General features: G+C 44.6%; 1 protein-coding gene across 6 annotated transcripts in view; it reads right to left on the reverse strand.

Annotated features, from left to right (window-relative positions):
* The window catches only part of bcar3 (BCAR3 adaptor protein, NSP family member), a 266,163-nt gene that overhangs the window by 61,600 nt on the left and 181,147 nt on the right, over window positions 1-23,416 (reverse strand). For all 6 annotated transcript variants that reach the window (XM_070886616.1, XM_070886614.1, XM_070886615.1 and 3 more), the window contains one exon: window positions 23,212-23,251. In XM_070886616.1, coding sequence (XP_070742717.1) covers window positions 23,212-23,251 — 40 coding nt within the window. The remainder of the gene's footprint in view (window positions 1-23,211; window positions 23,252-23,416) is intronic.

A 23,416-nucleotide genomic window follows, 5' to 3' on the forward strand; every position in this document is an offset into this window, starting at 1 on the left:
ATGTTTCTATAAGATCACCCCTCATCCTTCTGAACTTCAACGAGTAAAGACCCAGTCTACTCAATCTATCATCATAAGGTAAACCCCTCATCTCCGGAATCAGCCTAGTGAATCGTCTCTGTACCCCCTCCAAGGCTAGTATATCCTTCCTTAAGTAAGGTGACCAAAACTGCACGCAGTACTCCAGGTGCGGCTTTATTAATACCCTGTACAGTTGCAGCAGGACCTCCCTGCTTTTGTACTCCATTCCTCTCGCAATGAAGGCCAACATTCCATTTGCCTTCCTGATTACCTGCTGCACCTGCAAACTAACTTTTTGGGATTCATGCACAAGGACCCCCAGGTCCCCCTGCATCTCAGCATGTTGTAATTTCTCCCCATTCAAATAATATTCCTTTTTACTGTTTTTTTCCCCAAGGTGGATGACCTCACACTTTCCGACATTGTATTCCATCTGCCAAACCTTTGCCTATTCGCTTAACCTATCTAAATCTCTTTGCAGCCTCTCTCTGTTCTCTACACAACCCGCTTTCCCACTAATCTTTGTGTCATCTGCAAATTTTGTCACACTACACTCTGTCCCCTCTTCCAGGTCATCTATGTATATTGTAAACAGTTGTGGTCCCAGCACCGATCCCTGTGGCACACCACTAACCACCAATTTCCAACCCAAAAAGGACCCATTTATCCCGACTCTCTGCTTTTTGTTCGCCAGCCAATTCTCTATCCATGCTAATACATTTCCTCTGACTCCGCGTACCTCTATCTTCTGCAGTAACCTTTTGTGTGGCACCTTATCGAATGCCTTTTGGAAATCTAAATACACCACATCCATCGGTACACCTCTATCCACCATGCTCGTGATATCCTCAAAGAATTCCATTAAATTAGTTAAACATGATTTCCCCTTCATGAATCCATGCTGCATCTGCTTGATTGCACTATTCCTATCTAGATGTCCCGCTATTTCTTCCTTAATGATAGTTTCAAGCATTTTCCCCACTACAGATGTTAAACTAACCGGCCTATAGTTACCTGCCTTTTGTCTGCCCCCTTTTTTAAACAGAGGCATTACATTAGCTGCTTTCCAATCTGCTGGTACCTCCCCAGAGTCCAGAGAATTTTGGTAGATTATGACGAATTCATCTGCTATAACTTCCGTCATCTCTTTTAATGATTGACCAGCTTGCTTGGCTGATTAATTCGACACCATGGCCCTGTCATGATGGGCAGGAATGTTTCCCCGGTGGCTACAGATAATCCTGCAAGCCAATAACCTAAAGAGCAGGGTGTTCCTCTCTAGATAAGTAATGGGAAGCTTAGCAATGCTGGTGAGCTGCACAGTTTTAGCTAGTCAAGCTCCAGCAGTACCCTTATACACACTTGGGAGATCCCGGAAACTTTGGCTCTTGCAAACTTGTCCCCAACCTTTCCAGAGTGAGGTAGATGGGATGTGTCCCTGCATGGGGGAAGAGTTTGTGTACTCTGTTTTGGGTAAACAGAGACCCTATCTTGGTGGATTACTCTGGGGATTTGTTTGGAGATTCTTAAACAGAGTGATGGGTTTCTATGAATGACACTCAGGTAATCAACAATATAATGTGATGGACACCAAATAGGAAGTAGGAGAAATGTTAGGGATCAAGTCAGATGATTAAATACAGAAGGAACTAAGTTTTAAGGAGCATTTTAAAGATGGAGTGAAAGAAAGCAGATCAGCGAGGTTTAGGATAAGAGTGCAAGGGTAAGGTGATTGTAGATTGTGCCACCAATAGTGGACTGGAGAAGTCAGCAGGTGGTGATTTTGGAGTGGGTTGGGGGTGGGGGGAGGAAGACATAGTAGAACAGAGAGAATGAACAAACTTGTTTTTATGCAAAACCTTTCATGTCCCAAAGTGCTTCACAGTCAATGAATTCCTTTTGCAGTGTAGTCAGTACTGTTATAGAAACATAGGAAATAGGTGCAGGAGTAGGCCATTCAGCCCTTCGAGCCTGCACCATTCAATAAGATCATGGCTGATCATTCACCTCAGTACCCCCTTCCTGCTTTCTCTCCATATCCCTTGATCCCTTTAGCCGTAAGGGCCACATCTAACTCCCTCTTGAATATATCCAATGAACTGGCATCAACAACTCTCTGTGGCAGGGAATTCCACAGGTTAACAACTGTGAGTGAAGTAGTTTCTCCTTATCTCAGTCCTAAATGGCCTACCCTTTATCCTAAGATTGTGTCCCCTGGTTCTGGACTTCCAACATCGGGAACATTCGTCCCGCATCTAACCTGTCCCGTCCCGTCAGAATCTTATACGTTTCTATGAGATCCCCTCTCATCCTTCTAAACTCCAGTGTATAAGGGCCCAGTTGATCCAGTCTCTCCTCATACGTCAGTCCAGCCATCCCTGGAATCAGTCTGGTGAAACTTTGCTGCACTCCCTCAATAACAAGAACGTCTTTCCTCAGATTAGGAGACCAAAACTGAACACAATATTCCAGGTGAGGCCTCACCAAGGCCCTGTACAATTGCAGTAAGACCTCCCTGCTCCTTTACTCAAATCCCCTAGCTATGAAGGCCAACATGCCATTTGCCTTCTTCACCGCCTGCTGTACCTGCATGGCAACTTTCAATGACTGATGAACCATGACACCCAGGTCTCGCTGCACCTCCCCGTTTCCTAATCTGCTGCCATTCAGATAATATTCTGCCTTCGTGTTATTGCCTCCAAAGAGGATAATCTCACATTTATCCACATTATACTGCATCTGCCATGCATTTGCCCACTCACCTAACCTGTCCAAATCACCCTGCAGCCTCTTAGCATCCTCCTCACAGCTCACACCGCCACCCAGTTTAGTATCGTCTGTAAACTTGGAGATATTACATTCAATTCCTTCATCCAAATCATTAATGTATATTGTAAAGAGCTGGGGTCCCAGCACTGAGCCCTGCGGCACTCCACTAGTCACTGCCTCCCATTCCGAAAAGGACCCGTTTATCCCGACTCTCTGCTTCCTGTCTGCCAACCAATTCTCTATCCACGCCAGTACATTACACCCAATACAATGTGCTTTGATTTTGCACACCAATCTTTTATGTGGGACCTTGTCAAAGGCCTTTTGAAAGTCCAAATACACCACATCCACTGGTTCTCCCTTGTCCAGTCTACTAGTTACATCCTCAAAAAATTCCAGAAGATTTGTCAAGCATGATTTCCCTTTCATAAATCCATGCTGACTTGGACCGATCCTGTCACTGCTTTCCAAATGCACTGCTATTTCATCCTTAATGATTGATTCCAACATTTTCCCCACTACTGATGTCAGGCTAACTGGTCTATAATTACCCATTTTCTCTCTCCCTCCTTTTTAAAAAAAACTGGTGTTACATTAGCTACTCTCCAGTCTATAGGAACTGATCCAGAGTTGATGATCATTTTCCAAAAGTCTACCAATGCATCCACTATTTCTAGGTCCACTTCCTTAAGTACTCTGGGATGCAGACCATCAGGCCCTGGGGATTTATCGGCCTTCAATCCCATCAATTTCCCCAACACAATTTCCTGCCTAATAAGGATATCCTTCAGTTCCTCCTTTTCTCTAGACTCTCGGTCCCCTAGTACATCTGGAAGGTTATTTGTGTCTTCCTTCGTGAAGACAGAACCAAAGTATTTGTTCAATTGGTCTGCCATTTTTGTTCCCCATTATAAATTCACCTGAGTCTGACTGCAAGGGACCTACGTTTGTCTTCACTAATCTTTTTCTCTTCACATATCTATAGAAGCTTTTGCAGTCAGTTTTTATGTTCGACAAGTTTCCTCTTGTATTCTATTTTCCCCCTCCTAATTAAACCCTTTGTCCTCCTCTGCTGAATTCTAAATTTCTCCCAGTCCTCAGGTTTGCTGCTTCTTTTGGCCAATTTATATGCCTCTTCCTTGGATCTAACATTATCCTTAATTTCCCTTGTTAGCCACGGTTGAGCCATCTTCCCTGTTTTATTTTTACAAGGATGTACAATTGTTGAAGTTCATCAATGTGATCTATAAATGTTCGCCATTGCCTATCCACCATCAACCCTTTAAGTATAATTTGCCAGTCTATTCTAGCCAATTCACGCCTCATGCCGTCGAAGTTAGCTTTCCTTAAGTTCAGGACCCTAGTTTCTGAATTAACTGTGTTATGTTGGCAGAAGTGGCAGCCAATCTGCATGTAGCAAGATCTCACAACCAGCAATAGAATAAATGATGTTCTAGGAGGTGGAAGTAAGCAGTCTTGATGTTGCAGTGGATGTGAGGTTTCAAGCTCCACGCAGGGTCAAACGGGACTGTAAGTTTGCATAAGTTCCATTTCAGTCAAAGTGAGAGATGAAATTGGTACCGGAGCTGCAGAACCTCTAGTGGGAGCCTAAAAGGGTGGCTTCCATCGTGTTGATGCTCAGCTGATTAAAATTCAGATTCATCCAGAAATTGGGTGTCAGAGAGACATGGGGTGAGCTTGGCGATGGTCAGGAAACCAAGGGTGATGAAACAAGCATGGGAAGAGCTCCCACCATCATGGGGCAAAAACAACAAATAGTGAAAGGATAAAAGGTAGAACAAGGAAATAAATGTAAGTAGTAAGTAAAACACACGTGGTTTACAGAAACAGTAGAAAAGGTTGAGTGGGAACCAAGTGGATGCAAAATCAGGTCCTAGCAAAATTTATCCTAATTTGTTTTGGCAAACTTCCTCCACAAATACAGTTTCAACTATAAGCCCAAAATCACCCAACAACCACTGCTAGTTGGAGCAGACTGCCGTATCCTCCTGAAAATTACCCATAGCACACTGGATGCTCCCAGGGTATCCAAGCATGGCCAACAGATATTGCAATTGTGTTCCAACCAGGTTGTAACTGGAATAGTTTGTCCATCTTATTGAACAGTATATGAAATTCAGAACACAAATCTGTGACTGATTCAAAACAATATTCTTCAGTTACTAAGGAGGAGAAATTTGAGTAGCGTAGTGCTGGTTTCCGGCATGAAGTGGGCAGCACGGTTCGAACACATGCTCGAAGACGTCAACCTGAGGACCAATCCAAATAGGGTTTAGGGATGGGTAATAAATGCCGACCGTACCAGTGATGGCCACATCTCAAAAATGAATTTTTTAAAAAAGGGGCAAAGTCAGAGGTACCCACAAAAAGGGTTTCCAAAAATGGGCCTTTAAATGAATAGTTGCATGGATGTATTTAAGGGGAAGCTAGAAATGTACATGAGGGAAAAAGGAATAGAAGGATATGTTCATGGGGTTAGATGAAGGAAGGTTGAAGGAGGCTTGGGTAGAGTACAAACACTGGCATGGACCTGTTGGGCCAAATGGCCTGTTTGTGCTGTAAATAATATGTAATTCTATGACTAATATTCTAATATAGCTGGCAGATAAAGCAGTTTACCCGAGTTGCCTAATAAGATGTTTAGTATCTGGAAAGCTGACAGTAATAGAATAAAGGGCAAGGCAAAGGCAATGAGGCAATGTGATGGAATGAGCTGGTGTAACTTCAGGAGCTGAGTTCCACCTGCATAGAGACGGTGAGGTATGGAGTGTATTGGACATCGAGTGCCAGAGCAGGAAGGACACAAAGAAGCGGATTGTACGAGTGAATTGTCCTGTCAGAGATTCGCGCCACAGGTGCAGAGGTTAGTGATTTTACAACATGAATTCCCAATTTGTGCTCACACTGTGCAAGACTCTGCATTGGGAGTGCTAATTCATTAAAATCTACCATGAGAGAAGGGCCAATTTTCCTTATGCTCACGGCACAGGGCCTCACTCACGGTGGGGAGCATATCAGGAAATTGCGGGCACTTCAAAAGTACTTCATTGGCCGTAAAACACTTGAGGGTCCTGAGGTCGTGAAAGGCGCTGTACAAATGCAAGTTTTTTCTTTTCTCTCTCCAAAATTGTCCGTCCATTAATCAGACTACGAGCGTGCATTCAGAAAATCAATCTCTATTGGGAGTTGCTGATAATGACATCTTTCTGACTCATTACTGTGATAACATAATAGGTTTTATCTTTACACCCAACCAGAAGTTATTGTTACTAAACAAGCCATAATCATCACCCTCATCAAGGTCTCAAAGAGACCTTCAAACGTGCACACAAACATCTGAGTTTAGATCTCCCTGCACTTAGGCTAATTACAGCCCTAGTTCAGTAAATGCACTTCAGTAAACACTGTAATATAAACTGCAATAACTGATTTTTGGGGGGGCACACCCAGATCATCAGTCAATACAATGCACGACTGGTATACCAGGAAGTTTTAGGTCGTGTCCCACCCAAGCATTCTGTTACTCTACTGAAACTTGCCTCCTCCTCTAGTAGCATTCCTATCGCACGGGGAAATGCAAGAGGCGTTTCCTACCCCTTTGCTATTTAAAAAAAAAACTTACTAAAGCAATGTGCCTGGTAAAATAGTTGCCGTTCATTATTTAAATATACCAGAAGCACAGCTTATGAACAAATCAGAGCACTGGGGCCACTGCAGACCTATCAGCTCGGTAATATACACAGCAGCAGATTGATACCCAGATATCAAACACCCTACTAAATCTTTATTAGGGACACAGCAGAAAGCGGACATAACACACCTCAAAACACACACTTAAAGTATGGAGATATGTTGAGTGGTAGTATACAATTACAGTCCATCACTGGCCAAGGTATTGGACATGGCCTTTGCAGCTTATGTGGGTTCAAAGTGGGCAGGGAAATTACATTTAAATCAAAATTGACAGATGGCTTGTGAAAATGTTCATCCAAACTGGGCATTAGTGAGGCGTGTTTTTTGGAGGAAATTTAGTGTGTTCCAATTTAACTCCTTAAAAAGGACAAGCCACTTCTAATGGACGGCGAACTCCTCTGGAAGTTCTGTTCCTTTTGAATGTATTGATGATGCTACTACACATAATTACCAAATCAATTCCTCCAACATATGGATTTACTTTCTAGGACAAGAAGAGTAAGACTTTACCCAGCTGAAATAAGTATTAAAATTCACAATTGCTGATATGCCTTGGTCCGACAGCCCTCCCTTTCTGATTGGTGCTTTTTCAGGTTCTTTGCTGCACAGATGTAATTCAGAATCATATACCAGAAGGGTAGTTGAATGTATTCAATTAAATATTGAGAAGACCGAAGCCATTGTTTTCAGACCCCGCCACAAACTCTGTTCCCTAGTCACTGACTCCATCACACTAGCATCTGTCTGAGGCTGAACCACATTGTTCGCAACCTTGGTGTCATATTTGACCCGGAAATGAGCTTCTGACCGCATATCCGCGACATAACAAAGACCGCCAATTTCCATCTCCGTAACATCACCCATCTCCGCACTTGTCTCAGTCCATCCGCTGCTGAAGCCCTCATTATGTGTTACCTCTAGACTTGACTATTCCAACACACTCCTGGTTGGACTTCCACATTCTGAGGTCATCCAAAACTCATCTGCCCGTGTCCTAACTCACACTAAGTCCCATTCACCAGAGTATCACACTCCTCCTCAATAGCAGTATCTGCATTGCCCCTTTCCTTTGTGAAAACAGATGCAAAGTATTCGTTAAGAACCCTCCCAACATCTTCCGCCTCCACACAAAGATTACCCTCATGATCTCGAATAGGCCCTACCCTTTCTTTAGTTACCCTCTTAATCTTAATATATTTATAGAACAACTTGGGGTTTTCCTTAATTTTACTGGCCAAGAATTTCTCATGCTCTCTCTTAGCATTCCTAATATCCTTTTTAATTTTGCCTCTTAATTTTCTATATTCCTCTAAAGATTCTATAGTATTTAGCCATTGATATGACATAAGCGTCCCTTTTTTTCTTAATCCCCGCCTGTAAGTCCCTAGACATCCAGGGGGCTCTAGAATTATTTTTCCCACCCTTTTTCTTTAAGGGCACATGTTTGGCCTGGGCCTTCCGGATCTCCTCCTTAAAATGCCTCCCACTGTTCCGACACTGATTTACCCACAAGTAGCTGTTTCCAGTCCACTATGGCCAAATCACTCCTTAACTTAGCCAAATTAGCTTTTCCCCAATTCAGAACTTTTATTCCAGACCTATTCTTGTCCTTATCCATAACCAACTTGAATCCGACTGAATTATGGACACTGGCACCCAAGTGCTCGCCCACTAATACCCCTTCAGCCTGTCCAGCTTCATTCCCCAAAACTAAATCCAAGACCGCCCCTCTCATGTTGGGCTTGCTGCATACTGACTAAAAAAGTTCTCTTTAATGCATTTCAAGAATTTCGCACCCTCTATAATCTTCACACTAATTTTGTCCCAATCAATATTTGGATAGTTAAAATCCCCTACTATTACTACCCTATGGTTTTTGGACTTCACAGCAATTTGCCTACATATTTGCTCCTCTATCTCCCTCCCACTATAATACACGCGCAGCAGTGTGATTGCCCCTTTTTAATTTTTCAATAATCATATGGCCTCATTTGATGATCCCCTTAACAGATCATCCCTCCTCACCGCTGGAATATTTTTTCGTTAATCAGTACTATAACCCCCCCACCCCACCCCCACCTCTCTATCTTGTCCAAAATTCCTGTAGCCAGGAATATTGATCTGCCAAATCTGCCCCTCTTTCAGCCATGTTTCTGTAATGGCTATAATGTCATACTCCCAAGTGTCTACCTGTGCCTTATTTGCTATACTCCTTGCATTAAAGTATAAACCATTCAGCACTACCCTCCGGTAGAAGGGGGGGGGGGGGGGAAACTCTGAACATTGCTCCGGGCATCAACAGGGCACCAGATGGGAGGGGTCTGTGCCCACTTGAGGGGGAGTTAAGAACAAATGACTTTAGGGGAATTATGTGCTCGTAAGCAATTCATTAGTAACCGAGGGAAATGCAAGACTGGTTCTGGTTGAGAGAAAATTTCTGAGTTGAAAATGTCACAAAAATGTTCTGGCCAAAAAGTGGCCAGGTGCCAGTCCCCTTCTGCTTCACTGCAACACTGAGAACAAGCGAAGTGGATTAGAGAACTCGCACGCAGGCTGGTGTCATCTTAACCTGGATTCAAACCTACCACCGCAGTGCCTTGGGTGGCTGGACAATTCTTTGATACTTCAGAGTACAGTCAATGCAATATCCCACTTGAGAGTTGAGCCATCAGTGGGTACACTATTATATGTCTCGCTACTCTTTAGTGCAAGGACTGCTGTGTGCAAATTGGCCGATATGTTCCCAACATTACAACGGTGACTACACTTCAAAAAGTACTTCATTGGCTGTAAACCGCTTTAGGATGTCCAGAGGTTGTGAAAGGTGCTATATAAATGCTAGCCTTTCTCGAAAGTTAGAATGAAATCATTAGCTATATCCCAGCAAGAAACTGGATAAGATGAGCAAAGTTATCAACAATATTTCTGTTGGAATAAACTTGTTGAAAATAAAGGACAACACTAAAACAATGCTGACCAGTGAAGAATGTTCAAATCAATTTCAAACTGCCTCTTATGCGTTCAGGTCACCATGGAGCCTCACTCAGATTATCAGTGTTCATCAGTAAAAGTAGCTATGTTTTTTGTCTGCAATTATAACATTATCGCTCATTCCTATCATTCATACCAAGATGTTTGATAAGGGGTAAATTAAGTGACACTCCCCTTTACAGAGAAAAATAAAACGTTAGGAACACAGAGAATTCTCCATGTAAGCATTTGTTGCTGTAAGAAATGGTATTGCTCTAGATAGATCACTATATGGTCAGCTATATGGACATAAATGTGCCCACAGTGACAGCGTTACAGCTAACCCACAGTTACTTCACAATTGAAGCATTTTTCATCCTTTATGGCGGATCATAACAGGTTTGTGTTATACCATATGCAGCCGTTTTATCCCCCTTTTATTCCCCCTCCCCACCCCTCGACCCTTCTCTCTCTCCTTATGCCTCCTAACTTGAAGCATGTAATTCGTGCCGCGATACAGTGCCGTGGGTCTAGCACCGTTGGCATTCTTAGCTGGAGTATGCTCAGGCTAATGGCAGTACTCTCACCGTCACTGCAGCAAAGGCCAGCTAATTCATAATGACCAGGATTCTAGTGTTGTCCAATGTATTAGCCACTCATCACGTGACTAATTTGGAATCCAGATGTGGCTTTTTGGTTAGTAAATAAAAAATGAGTAATAGACACCACGGTTGGGTATGTGATTTCAATACTCATTTGCACGGCATGTGCAGGCATACTTTAACCTTTTTGTGCATTTGTTGGTAAAATGGTAAAACCAAAAGCAGAGTATGCAAATGTTTTTTTGACTGTTGTGAGTGCTTTACTTCCTTGGTTACTGCTTATTGGTTACCTGCTAAAATGGTGTGTAACACGGGTGCAAACAGCTGATTTCCACATCATGAAAACACCGACATTGTATGGAGAGGGGTACTGTCATCATGGTCAGTTTGACCAATGGGATTAACATCTCCAGGTCAGCAGAATTAAGCAGGCCCAACCAACAACAAGTATCTCCAACAGGGCGGGTCATGGCAAAGGACAAGTGCCATCCAACTATTGTGGATGGAGAGTAGGGGTCGGTCTGGCGGGTCTCGATGCGTGAGTCAACATTCTCAGCAATCACATTGAAATCACAGGAATGTTCACAACTGCACTAAGTTGTACAATCTCAAATTCATGCCAGAAATCCTAACTTTGGTGAAAGACTGCAAAGTTTCACACTGAATGGTGGTAGATGTTTGTTCAGTAAAATTGCATGTAATTGTGTGTAAGATGTTTTCTACTAAAATGAGTGCACGTGGCCAAAGCCTGTGGCTTGTCAGCGACTTCTGTTGGACTAGTCTGTATCAACTGAGCCAATTGGTGGCTTTGCAGTAGATTTTGAACTGATAAAATTCTTTTAAATAAGCATTTTTTTGTAGTCCAAGAAAAATCAAGCCATATCGTAATGTTAGAATGTTATCATTTATAGGTTTATAAATTATATAATTTATATTTATATATAAAAATTATGTGTTGCTTTTGAGCCAGAGAGGGCAAGAGAGACAAACTGGTGGCATTGGGGGCAATAGGATTGAAGGATTAGGCACAGAAAGAGCTGTTCATAAGTGGGCAGTGGGTATATTGCAGGGAGTGCGCGCAACCCGGCCTCATCTTCGGAGCCATGCACACGTCTGTGGAAGATGCACACAATTATATAGAATTTACAGCACACACTGGCCAATTGACCCAACAGATCTATGCCGGTGTTTATGCTCCGCACAAGCCTCCTTCCACTCTACTTCATCTAACCCCATCTGTATATCCTTCTATTGCTTTCTCCGTCATGTGCTTATCTAGCTTCCCCTTAAATGCATCTATGCTATTCGCCTCAACTACTCTCATCATCATAGGCAGTCCTTGGAAACGAGGATGACTTGCTTCCACGCCAAAAAGGGATGAGTTCACAGGTGTTTCAATGAAGGATGTAATAGTCCAGGTCCCGAACTACATCTTGAAGGGTGGAGGTGCCTGTGCGTGGATTTTTTTTAAACATGTGCTGGCCATTGCACATCAGCCACCACATGGGCTTGACAGAGCTAGGTCTTGGTCCAGTGGGAAGGATTACCTAAGACGACTGAAGACCAGCTCTGCTGCATGGACCTAGTGCGCACACATATCGCAGTGTGGGCTGGTCCGTGCTGCCCCGGGCCCTCGCCGCTTCTGGCCCCGAACTCACGCCTCTCCTGGATCCCGATCACATCCCGCTACATTCTCTCGCCACTCCTGCTGTAACTGCCCATGCTCCAATCACCGACCTGGACCTTGATGATGTCAGTCTTCGCTGCCATCGCCCTCCTGCACCAGCTCGCGCTGTACCTTGAAATGGTGCTCCGACCTGCGAGAGACCATCAGCGGCAGGTCGGGGCCATAAAAGGAACGGCGACCCCTGGACAACTACTCTACGTGGTAGCAAGTTCCACACTCTAACCATTCTCTGGGTAAAGTAGTTTCCCCTGAATTCCCTGTTGGATTTATTAGAGACTGTCTTATATTTATGAGCCCTAGTTTAGGTCTCCCCCACAGGTGGAAACATCATCTCTACGTCTACCCTGTCAAACCCCTTCATAATTTCGAAGACCTCTATCAGGTCACCTCTTGTGGACCTTTAGTCACAAATGTTGTTCCTTTCCCTAATGAGTCAATGACTTGTCATCCAGTGAATCAGAGAGAATATTTAGCTCCACAACTGGATATAAATATACCAAATTAAAATAGATATTTGAATGAGTCATTGGTTAATGTACAGTGAAATCCCCCTCTTTACAAATTAGAGAGATAGAGAGATCAAGATAGCGAGATAGATAGCAAAAAAGATAAATAGATAGCGAGAGATAGAAAGAAAGATGTACCCATACCCATGTCAAGAGGCATGCTCTCAGACGATTCCTGCCAGTGCTGATCAGCTACCTGCTGCCGGCAGAGGTCTGGGAGTGATGGGGGCTGGTTTGCAATTTGATTTTGCCTCTCTTCCCTGGGAAGAAGCACCTGCTCTTCTCTTGGCATTGCTCCACAAGGGCTCTTGCCTCCCTTTATATGAAACCTATGTATGATGACAAGCATGTATCCTCAGTGTGTTCATGATAATAATACACCCCAGAAACAAAATTAACTGCAATGACAAACAATAATTATAGCTAATTACCATTTTAAAGTTGCTCACTGCTCAAAGAATTTACAGATGAAGCCACAGACTCAATACATTCCAGCTAATGTGGCAGAGGCATCTGACGCTCCCTAGTTGGCTTCCTGAGCTAAATATAATTAGTTGATCGTAGTCAGCACGATAGGTGGGGTCGGTAGAACATATGAAATAGCATGCAGGAGTAGGCCATATGCCCATCGAGGCTACTCTGCCATTCAATATGATCATGGCTGAACTTTTACATCAACTCCACTTTCCTACCCTATCCCCATATCTCTTGATTCCCTTGGTGCCTAAAAATCTATAAATCTTTGTCTTAAATATACTCATTACTGAGCATCCACAGCCCTGTTAACCAATCCGCAATCCATGCTAATATATTACCCCCAATCCCATGAGTCTCCAGGAATCCCTGCTGCTAAACATGCCCATCTGCACAGTTTTAGCTGCGGAGCCCCCATGGACCACCTACCCAACTGTTGCATGGCCTGCAGCCCTTCACTGTCTGGGTAACAAAGTGAAAAATAATACGGTGGTGAAGGACACTGCCACAATGTGTGGAACTATATGAATCAGGGGGGAGGCGCAAAAGGAGAGGGGAGGCGCAGAGTAGAATATGAAATATTTCGCATCCAGGAACATCTGCATCTTCTTTTCCCTTATTGACTGTTATTTTTGCCTCTCCCAATAGATGACATGGCTGTGGGGGAGGAGCGTTGGGTCATGATGCTCCGGCCATCATGGTGTGAGGGGCAGGTTTGATGGAGCAGCTGGTCTTTTCCTGCCCACCAATGTTGTATATTCCAATAACCCACTTGGGACTTCTTCTAACTGGGTTATGAGCTTTCCCTTCTGCATTCAATAATCCCACATCAAATTACTCTCCTAGTCTTGATCCTGTTCTTGGAAGTAGACGCACAGTACAAAACCAACCCTCAATTGGTGCTAATTGCCAATCTCAGTCAGAGTCCCAAGGATGGTTAGTTTGGAAAATGGAGAAAGTCCTGGTCCAGTAGAGGGAGCTCTTGAGATTGAGGCTGAGGAACATAGTTGGTGCCGAGTGGAAGGAGCTTTATTCAGCATTTAACCCAGTTAACCTGGAAATGCTCGTCACTGACATCACATCCCATCTCCCAGCACTAGAATGTACAACAGCACAGAAACAGGCTATTCGGCTCAACCTGTCTGTATCTGTGTTTATGCTCCATACAAGCCTCCACACTACTTCAGCTAACCCTATCAGCATAAGCGTCTATTCGTTTCTCCCTAATACGAAAGCAAAATACTGGGAAACAGAGTTAACGTTTCAGGTCGATGATTTTGTTTCTCTCTCCACAGATGCTGCCTGACCTGATGAGTATTTCCAGCATTTTCTGTTATTAGTCCTTTCCCCCTCATGTGTTTATCTAGCTTCCCCTTGAATGCAACTATACTATTCGTCTCAATTACTCCTTGTGGTCGTGAGTTCCACAATCTAATCACTCTCTGGATGAAGGAGTTTCACATGAATTCCCTATTGGAATTATTAGTGACTATCTTATATCGATGGCCTCTAGTTTTGGACACACTCACAAGTGGAAACATCTTCTCCGTGTCGACCCTATCAAATACTTGCATAATCTTGAAGACCTCCTTAGGTCACCCTCAGTCTGTCCTGTTCTCACCTTTATCTTTAAGAGCCCAAAGATACAAACACAAGAAAAAACAGTTGGATTCCCCTCTCCAATAAAACATCCTTGAAATTTATGCAATTTTTGTACAAATAACCTTAACACATTGGGCCGGATCTTGCTGGAAAAATAACAGCACACTAACGACGCACGCTGTTATTAATGCGCAAATCAGCCAGCAAGTTTAGGGGATTAAAAGATACAGTGTGAGTTGCGAATCTCCGGAACTTGCTGGTCCATTTATGCCACTCTGCTGTTTGCTTCACACAAATGGCATCTCACCCTTAGCCTCCCTTTTTAAAAAACCTGCTGGATTTGCACATTGTCCATTAAACTAGTTGCAGAAAGTTAGGGCTCAATCAATAAGGTAACTATCCTTTTAACAACGTGATAATTGTTAATGCAATGCCAATCAATTTCTCCAGCCCAGAAAGGGAAAAATTGAAACTGTTGAGTCTCATTCCTGCATGTAGTAAATTGTTGTTAGAGATTTTTTTTAAATGTTAAATTTTACATTTTTTTCATGCTTTTCCTTTGTCTCATTTTCCTTCCCTCTTATTCCAATATTTCTTTCCCTCTCTTTATTTCTCTTTCTGTACCTGATTTGACTAATTCAACCTTCTCAGTCGTTCCTGTTACATATGGAAAAACTCCACAAGACTGAGTACTGTGAGCTAAAACTGATGTGACCTTAGTCTCTTTAATACAACTCGAGTGCCTAAGCAGCATGGCAGACAACCTTTTATACTCCCTTGCACGAGGTGTGCAGGTGACCCTTGGGCCTCCAACAGTTGCGCCCTCTGGTGGCAAGTCTTACACAGTTACAATGTTTACATACATAACATTACTCCCTCTCCAAAGTCCTTGATACAAATTATTTACAAGTTGAGACGATCCGGGGCCCTATGCTCCCTGGTTGATCATCTGAGTTCAAACTCTGGCATGGGTGAGTTGGTCGGACCATTGCTGCACTGCGGCGTGGCTGGTCTGACAGGACTGTTGGGAATGGTGGGTTCATCCTCTTGATTGACAGCGAGGTTGATTGCTGGTTGAGTGGATTGATGATGGTGATGTCCTCTTCAGGTTGTTCCTGGTTGTCGGTGCACCGCAGTTTGGTCTGATCCAAATGTTTTCTGCACATTTGTCCATTCAATAGTTTACTATAGATACTATTCCCCTTCTTGGCCAAGACAGTGCCAATGATCCATTTAGGACCATGACCGTAATTAAGGACAAACACAGGGTCGTTATCAATGTCACGCGATACAGCCGCGCGATCGTGGTATGTTTTGCTGGTGATGCCGGGTTTCCACATGATCATTTAGATCCGGGTGGACTAGGGAGAGCCTGGTTTTGAGTGCTCTCTTCATTAACAATTCTGCAGGGGGTACCCCAGTGAGCGAGTGGGGTCGCGTCCGGTAGTTGAGCAGAACCCGAGATAAGCAGGTCTTCAAGGAGCCTTCCGTCACGCGTTTCAAGCTCTGCTTGATACTTTGGACTGCCCATTCCGCTTGACCGTTGGATGCGGGTTTAAACGGGGCAGACCTGACATGCTTGATGCCACTGCGGGTCATAAACTCGTTGAATTCCGAGCTGGTGAAACATGGTCCACTGTCACTGACAAGGACGTCAGGCAAGCCATGGGTGGCGAACATAGCCCGGAGGCTTTCAATGGTGGCAGTGGATGTGCTGGATGACATGATTACGCATTCAATCCATTTAGAGTAAGCGTCCACTACAACTAAAAACATCTTTCCGAGAAAGGGGCCAGCAAAATCTACGTGGATCCTGGACCACGGTTTGGAGGGCCATGATCACAGACTCAATGGAGCCTCCCTTGGTGCATTGCTCAATTGTGAGCACATGTTGCACTGGTGTACGCATGACTCTAAGTCCGCGTCAATGCCTGGCCACCAAACATGCGACCTGTCTATAGTCTTCATCATGACTATGCCTGGGTGGGTATTGTGTGGGTCATAAATAAATGTTTTCCTACCTTTTTTTGGCAAAACCACGTGATTACCCCATAAGAGACAATCCGACTGGATGGACATTTCATCTTTGCGTCAGTGAAACGGCTAAATTTTCTTGCATTTCCCCGGGAATGGCCAACCAGCTCCCATTGAGGACGCAACTTTTTACAAGTGATAGCACAGGATCCTGGCTGGTCCAGGTCCTGATCTGGCGAGCAGTGATGGGTGACCCCTCACTCGCAAAAGCATCCATGATCAGAAGCAAGTCTGCGGGCTGCGCCATTTCCACCCCGGTAGTGGGCAATGGTAGCCGACTGAGGGCATCAGCACAGTTATCCGTGCCTGGTCTGCGGCGGATAAAATAGACATAGGTGGACAATGTTAGTGCCCATCTTTGGATGCGGGATGAAGCGTTAGCGTTTATACCTTTGCTTTCTGAAAACAGCGAAATGAACGGCTTGTGGTCGGTTTCAAGCTCAAACCGAAGTCCAATTAAGTATTGGTGCATTTTTTTAACCCCATATACACATGCTAACACCTCTTTCTCGACCAAACTGTAGGCTCCTTCAGCCTTAGACAGATTTCTAGACGAGTATGCAACCGGTTGAAGTTTGCCCGATACATTGGTTTGCTGTAACACACAGCTGACCAGTATGACGATGCATCACATGCTAGCACTAATCGTTTACACGGGTCATACAGTACAAATAACTTATTACAACAAAGTAAGTTTCTGGTCTTCTCAAAGGGTGTCTCTTGAGATTTACCCCAAACCCAGTGTCACCTTACGTAGCAACATGTGCAACGGTTCCAGCAAAGTGCTTAACCCGGGTAGAAAGTTACCAAAATACAGTTGAGGAGTCCCAGGAATGAATGCAGCTCCATCACATTCTATGATCTGGGTGCATTCTTGATGGTCTCTGTCTGAGTCCTTGGGTCTGATGCCATCTGCCGCAATCTTTCTCCCCCAAAATTCAACCTCTGGCGCCAGGAAAACACATTTGGAGCATTTCAGCCTGAGTCCCACTCTGTCTAGTCGACTTAGAATCTCTTCCAGATTGTGTAGGTGTTCACTGGTGTCACGACCGGTGGTGATCAGGATGTTATCTTGAAACACAACGGTGCGCGGAACCGATTTCAGCAGACTCTCCATGTTCCTCTGGAAGATGGCAGCAGCCGAGCGAATCCCAAAAGGACACCTGTGGTATATAAACAGTCCTTTTTCCTTTATGCGTGTGGATGCACATCAATCTTTTCGAAGATTCAGCCAGCTCCTGTGTCATGTGGGCGGAGGTTAGGTCCAATTTGTGAACGACTTTCCCTCCCCCCCCCCCTCCCCACTAACGTTGCGAACAGGTCATCCGCCTTGGGTAGCGGATACTGGTCTTTTAACGAGACTCAGTTGATCGTTACCTTGTAGTCTCCGCAGATTCTGACCGTGCCACTGCTTTTCAACACTGGAACAATCGGACTGGCCTACTCGTTGAACTCGACTGGTGATATAATTCCCTCTCGTTGAAGTCTGTCCAGTTCGATCTCGACTTTCTCCCTCATCATATATGGAACCGCTCGAGCCTTGTGATGAACGGGCCTTGCATCGGGGACTAGATGGATCTGCACCTTGGCGCCTGTGAAGTTGCCGATGCCTGGTTCAAATAGCGACAGAAACTTGCTCAGCACTTGTGCGCATGAGGCATCATTCACTGAAGATAGTGCTTTGATGTCGTCCCAGTTCCAGCGAATCTTTCCCAGCCAGCTTCTGCCGAATAACGTTGAGCCATCGCCTGGTACAATTCACAGTGATAAATCATGCACAGCTCCATCATACAATACCTTAACTGCTACACTGCCAAAGACTGGTATGAGCTCTTTGGTGTAGGTGCACAGCTTTGTCTGAATCGGGCTCAGTTTGGGCCTTTGTGCCTTGTTGCCCCACAGTTTCTCAAAACCCTTATGGCTCATAATTGACTGACTCATCCCAGTGTCGAACTCCATTGATACTGGAATGCCGTTCAATTTGACTTTCAGCATGATAGGAGGGCTCTTGGTGGTGGAGGTTTGCACCCCATACACTTCCTCGGGTTGAGTAGCCTCTCTGTTTGTCTTGCGTGATCCGTGCCGGATCGATCATCCTCTGCCGACTCTGCCACGTGCTGAGTCGCAGCACTCTTGCATATTCACTGGAGGTGCCCCATTGTTTAGCAGCCTTTGCACACAGTGCTTGAATCGACATTGATGGGCTCGATGATTATCCCCGCAGCACGAACATGGTGCTAATGGATTTGCATTCACGCCCGATGGCGGACTCTGAGTCATCCTAGGTCTTGCAGCTGCAGACGTGTAGACCCTGCCATATGCAGTTCTGTCTGCTAGCGACGTTATTTTATGCACAGTACTTGCCGGTGAGCTTCGATGCCAGGAAGATAACTGTCTTGTATTATCGCTCGTGGATATGAATGCCTGGGCTATCATGATGGCCTTGCTCGGGTCTAGAGATTCGGTGGACAGCAGCTTGCGAAGAATGAACTAGCGGCTGATGCCAAGCACAAAAAAGTCCTGCAGCATTTCCCACAAAAATCCAGCAAATTTGCGAGTTCCCGCAAGGCGTCTCAGGTCAGCGACATAACTCACCACGTCCTGGCCCTTGGAGCGGTGATGCATGTAGAAGCGATACTTGGCCATTAAGGTGCTCTCCTCCAGCTTAAGGTGGTTCCGAACCAGTGTACACAAATCTGTATATGTCTTCTCCACTGGTTTCTCCGGTGCTAGCAGATTCTTTATGAGGCCGTATATTGTGGACCCACACACGGTGAGGAGAATCGCCCTGCGCTTGATCGCTTTATTGTCCCATCCAGCTCGTTGGCAATGAAGAACTGGTCAAGACGCTCAACGAAGGCTTTTCAATCACTACACTCTACAAATCTCTCTAAAATACCAACGGCAGCCATGACCGCATGAAAGTTCGTAATCTGTTACTCGTCACCAATTGTTACGTATGGAAGAACTCCACAAGACTGAGTACTGTGAGCTAAAACTGATGTGACCTTAGTCTCTTTAATACAACTCCAGAGTGCCTAAGCAGCATGGCAGACAACCTTTTATACTCCCTTGCACAAGGTGTGCAGGTGACCTTTGGGCCTCCAACAGTTGTGCCCTCTGGTGGAAAGTCTTACACAGTTACAATGTTTACATACATAACAGTTCCTTTGTTCTTTCTCAATCCTTAAACTTATTGGTCCCTCCGTTCTCTGAGGTGCCAGCTCGCACTTTCAGCAAGTTACAGCCCAAAATCTTTGAGGTGAAGGCTGCAGGAAGAAATCTAACTAACAACACATGCTGAGATTCCCCGCTCCAGTAAGATCTGACCCATTACCTCTAGCCTTTCTGCTTCCCAATTGCAACCTTTCTTATTTCTCAGGTCTCTCAACACTAATTTGGCCCTTTCACCTCTGAACGCCTCCCTTTGCTCCCTCAAAACTCCAAATATGCCATCCTACACATACTTACTGGTCCCTGAATCATCATGTGCTGAAATCAAGATTCATTGATGCACTGAATAGAGGCCTAGAGTACAAAAACAAGGAAGTTATGATGAACGTTTATAAAACACTGGTTTAGCCTCAACTGGAGTATTGTGTCCAATTCTGGGCACCGAACTTTAGGAAGGATGTGAAGGCCTTAGAGAGGGTGCAGAAAAGATTTAGAAGAATGGCTCCAGGGATGAGGGACTTCAGTTACGTGAATAGACTGGAGAAGCTGGGGTTGTTCTCCTCCGACCAGAGAAGGTTGAGAGGATATTTGATAGAGGTGTTCAAAATCATGAGGGGTCTCGACATGGTAGATAGAGAGAAACTGTTCCCATTGCCAGAAGAGTCGATAACCAGAGGAGACAGATTTAAGGTGATTGGCAGAAGAATTAAAGGCAACATGAGGAAAAACGTTTTTACGCAGTAAGTGGTTAGGATCTGGAATGCACTGCTTGAAAGGGTGGTGGAGGCAGACTCAATCATGGCTTTCAAAAGGGAATGGGATAATTACCTGAAGGAAAAAAAATTGCAGGGCTACGGGGAAAGGGCGGGGGAGTGGGACTAGCTGAAGAGCTCTTGCAGAGAGCTGGCATGGGCTCGATGGGCCAAATGGCCTCCTTCTGTGCTATAACCATTCACTGACTCTACACTAACTCATTCTTTCCCAGGAATGCCAAGGTACAGAACTCCTTACCTCCTCTAGTCATCCCTTTCTCCTCTACTCTTCAAATTTGGCACCACCTATTTCTTGACTTGTCTCACCTCTGTTTTTAAGCTGGACACTGTCCTGCTCACAGCTCTTCAGCCAACGAGAAGAAACAAACAACTCAACAGGGCTATTTTTGAGAGGACATTGCAAGCAGCCTACAGTGCTGCCCAGACCTTATGGTGCCCATTTTTAAAGTATAAATACAAGCCTTTTTTCATAGATTAATATTCTCTGACAGCCTGATCACTTAATGTGATGAATCCATCCATCATAGTTCATTAATGCAACTTTAAATCAAAGAGGACAGTCTAGTTGTTACCACTAGAGGTCGCCAACTTTCACTGTATGATTCAACTTATCACCGAGTGCTGATTTTTCAAATGGAATGATTTGCTGTATCAGTCGATGAATATTGTACAGTATTTCAACACACTGTCAACCCTTTTACTCCCTGATGAGCGAGTTACACCCAGAAATCTTTAAAATTGGCAAAGCAAGATAATTAGCAGAGGTTAAGACTTGCAACAGGAACTTACAGCCTGACAGCAACGTGGCTCCTTGTGTGCAGACAGGTGTCTCAGAGCAGTTCGCAGGGCGGTGGACGAATAGTTAGCGACACTGAGCAGCAGGGAGAAAGGAAGAAACTAGCGGGTTGGAGGGTGAAAGCACGGTCAGAAAAAGAGGATGGAGGGAGGGTCTTGCGGGAGGGAGGCGACGAGTGGAAGTACTGGGGCAGACTACTGGCGGCTGAATTGGATGGATGTTGCTCTTATGAAATGCAATATATTTAATATATAGCAGCAATAAATCAGTGACTTTGTCGAGTGCCCCTCGAGACGTCTCGCTCGACATAAGCAGCACTGTAGGAATGCAGGTTACTGCTGCTGCGTGGAGCTGGCCTCCTGAACCGCTAGTTCTTTAACGACCAATGTCAATGCCATCGTGCCATGGCCATTCGTTATAGTGCCACCCTTCCTTTATGTGCCAGCGCTGCCCGGCCTTGAAGAGACGAACCGCACTGCACAGTGTTCTGAAGACCAGACTCTCTCCATGTGTTAGAATCGAGTACCAGAGTCAAATGCTTTAACAACCAGCCCGGCTAGCCAACTATACAACAACAACAACTTGCATTTATATTGCGCCTTTAACACAGTAAAACGTCCCAGGGTGCTTCACAGCAGTGTTATCAGACAACATTTGAACACCGAGCCACATAAAGCGATATTAAGACAGGTGACCAAATGCTGGGTGAAAGAGGTAGGTTTTAAAGAGCATCGTAAAGGAGTAGAGAGCGGTACAGAAGCGGAAAGATTCCGCGAGTCAATTCCAGAGCTTGAGATCTCTGCAGCTGAAAGCACGGCCTCAATGGTGGAACAAAGACATTCAGGGATGTGCAAGAGGCCAGAATTGGAGGAACGACGTAATTACACTCTGAACATGCTCCAAAATCACTTTTAAGTTGTTTCTTCCTAGTTCGTGTAACAATTTGCACTAATTGCTAGGCCACTTATGTGATTTGACTTTCAGTAATCACCATAAACAAACAAACACTTTGCAAGTTCTAGTTCATTTTTCTCCTGCTACTCACATCAAAGGGGTCAGCTGAAGGTAACTGGAGAGATTTTTTAAACTGCTGAGAACAGCTTTGCTCCCCGTGTATTTTTGGCATGTCAGAACTTGCTGTTAGAAAGGGCTGTGTGTAATCCAGCTGTGAAACAGTTCAGTCACACACTGACTCTGGCACCGAGGCAGCCTTACAGCCTCCAAAAGGCTGGAGACTCAAGTTTGTTCTTCAGGTTCTGTGACCAAGGTCTGACATCGGAAAGTCGCTCAGTGTGCCTGTTATTTAGTTCCTGGCACTCACTAAATCTCACAACCCAAAACAAAGCGGCCCCTGTTGTTACAAATCCGTGTCTGACTTGTTAACAGTTTAATCTTGCATAATGGCAAGATCTAACCGCGGCGACAATCCGTGAATTTTGCAAAGAAGCCATTTCACAAATAGGATTTTTTTTAATGTCTCAGATCAAATGTCGAGGATGATTTAATTAAAATGCTTTTCACGTTTCGGTCAGAGAAATGCTGATTATCTTTCTGTAGGTTTAAGTCCATAATGTCCTGAACCCTGATCCTGTTTTTCAGTTAATTCCAGTTTATGGGTTTATACTTGCTCAGATTAACAGAGGTAGTGCTGAGTGTCAAACTGCCAGGGCAGCTGAACAGCAGGCAGACTTTGTAAGGAAGACTTAGCTTGAACGGTTCTCGGAAATGGCTTAGAACGAGGAACAACATTACGGGAGGCCAGACATTTTCAGTGTGTAATGCTCCGGCTGCACCCAAGGGCGGTATTGGCTAACGCGACCACGCAGGTTGCTCTGTGTCCTGTTTAAAGCAGGCGCTAACCCCAAGCTGAATGCTTTGGCCATTGTATCACCCGATGGGAATTAAACTCCCAGAGAGCTGGGACTGTAACATTATTGCGCTCTCTAACGGGTAAAGAAAGTATTTGATAAGGGCTTAACAAGGCAAGATAAGCCAGCCACAAGTCAACTCTAAAGCAGAGTAGGAAGCCAGTTGCGCCTATAGTAAATCTCATCATTGTATGTACGATATTTGGAAACGGGTTACCTACCTTGACGTATTCAAGTGCAAAGTCCATAATGTGCTTGTCCCTGTAGGTGAGAAAAGAAGTGTCGGTGATGCTTACTGGAGTATCAGAATGATTTATAAGAAAACATAAGGAGCTCGTACAGCTATTTAATGAACAAAAATTGATTTCACCTCACAGTACATCTGCAAGTTTAGGCTCTCTCTGGCAGCATTTAAAAAAAAATAAA

This window comes from Pristiophorus japonicus, chromosome 8 (assembly GCF_044704955.1).
Source record: "Pristiophorus japonicus isolate sPriJap1 chromosome 8, sPriJap1.hap1, whole genome shotgun sequence".
NCBI classification, from domain to species: domain Eukaryota; kingdom Metazoa; phylum Chordata; class Chondrichthyes; family Pristiophoridae; genus Pristiophorus; species Pristiophorus japonicus.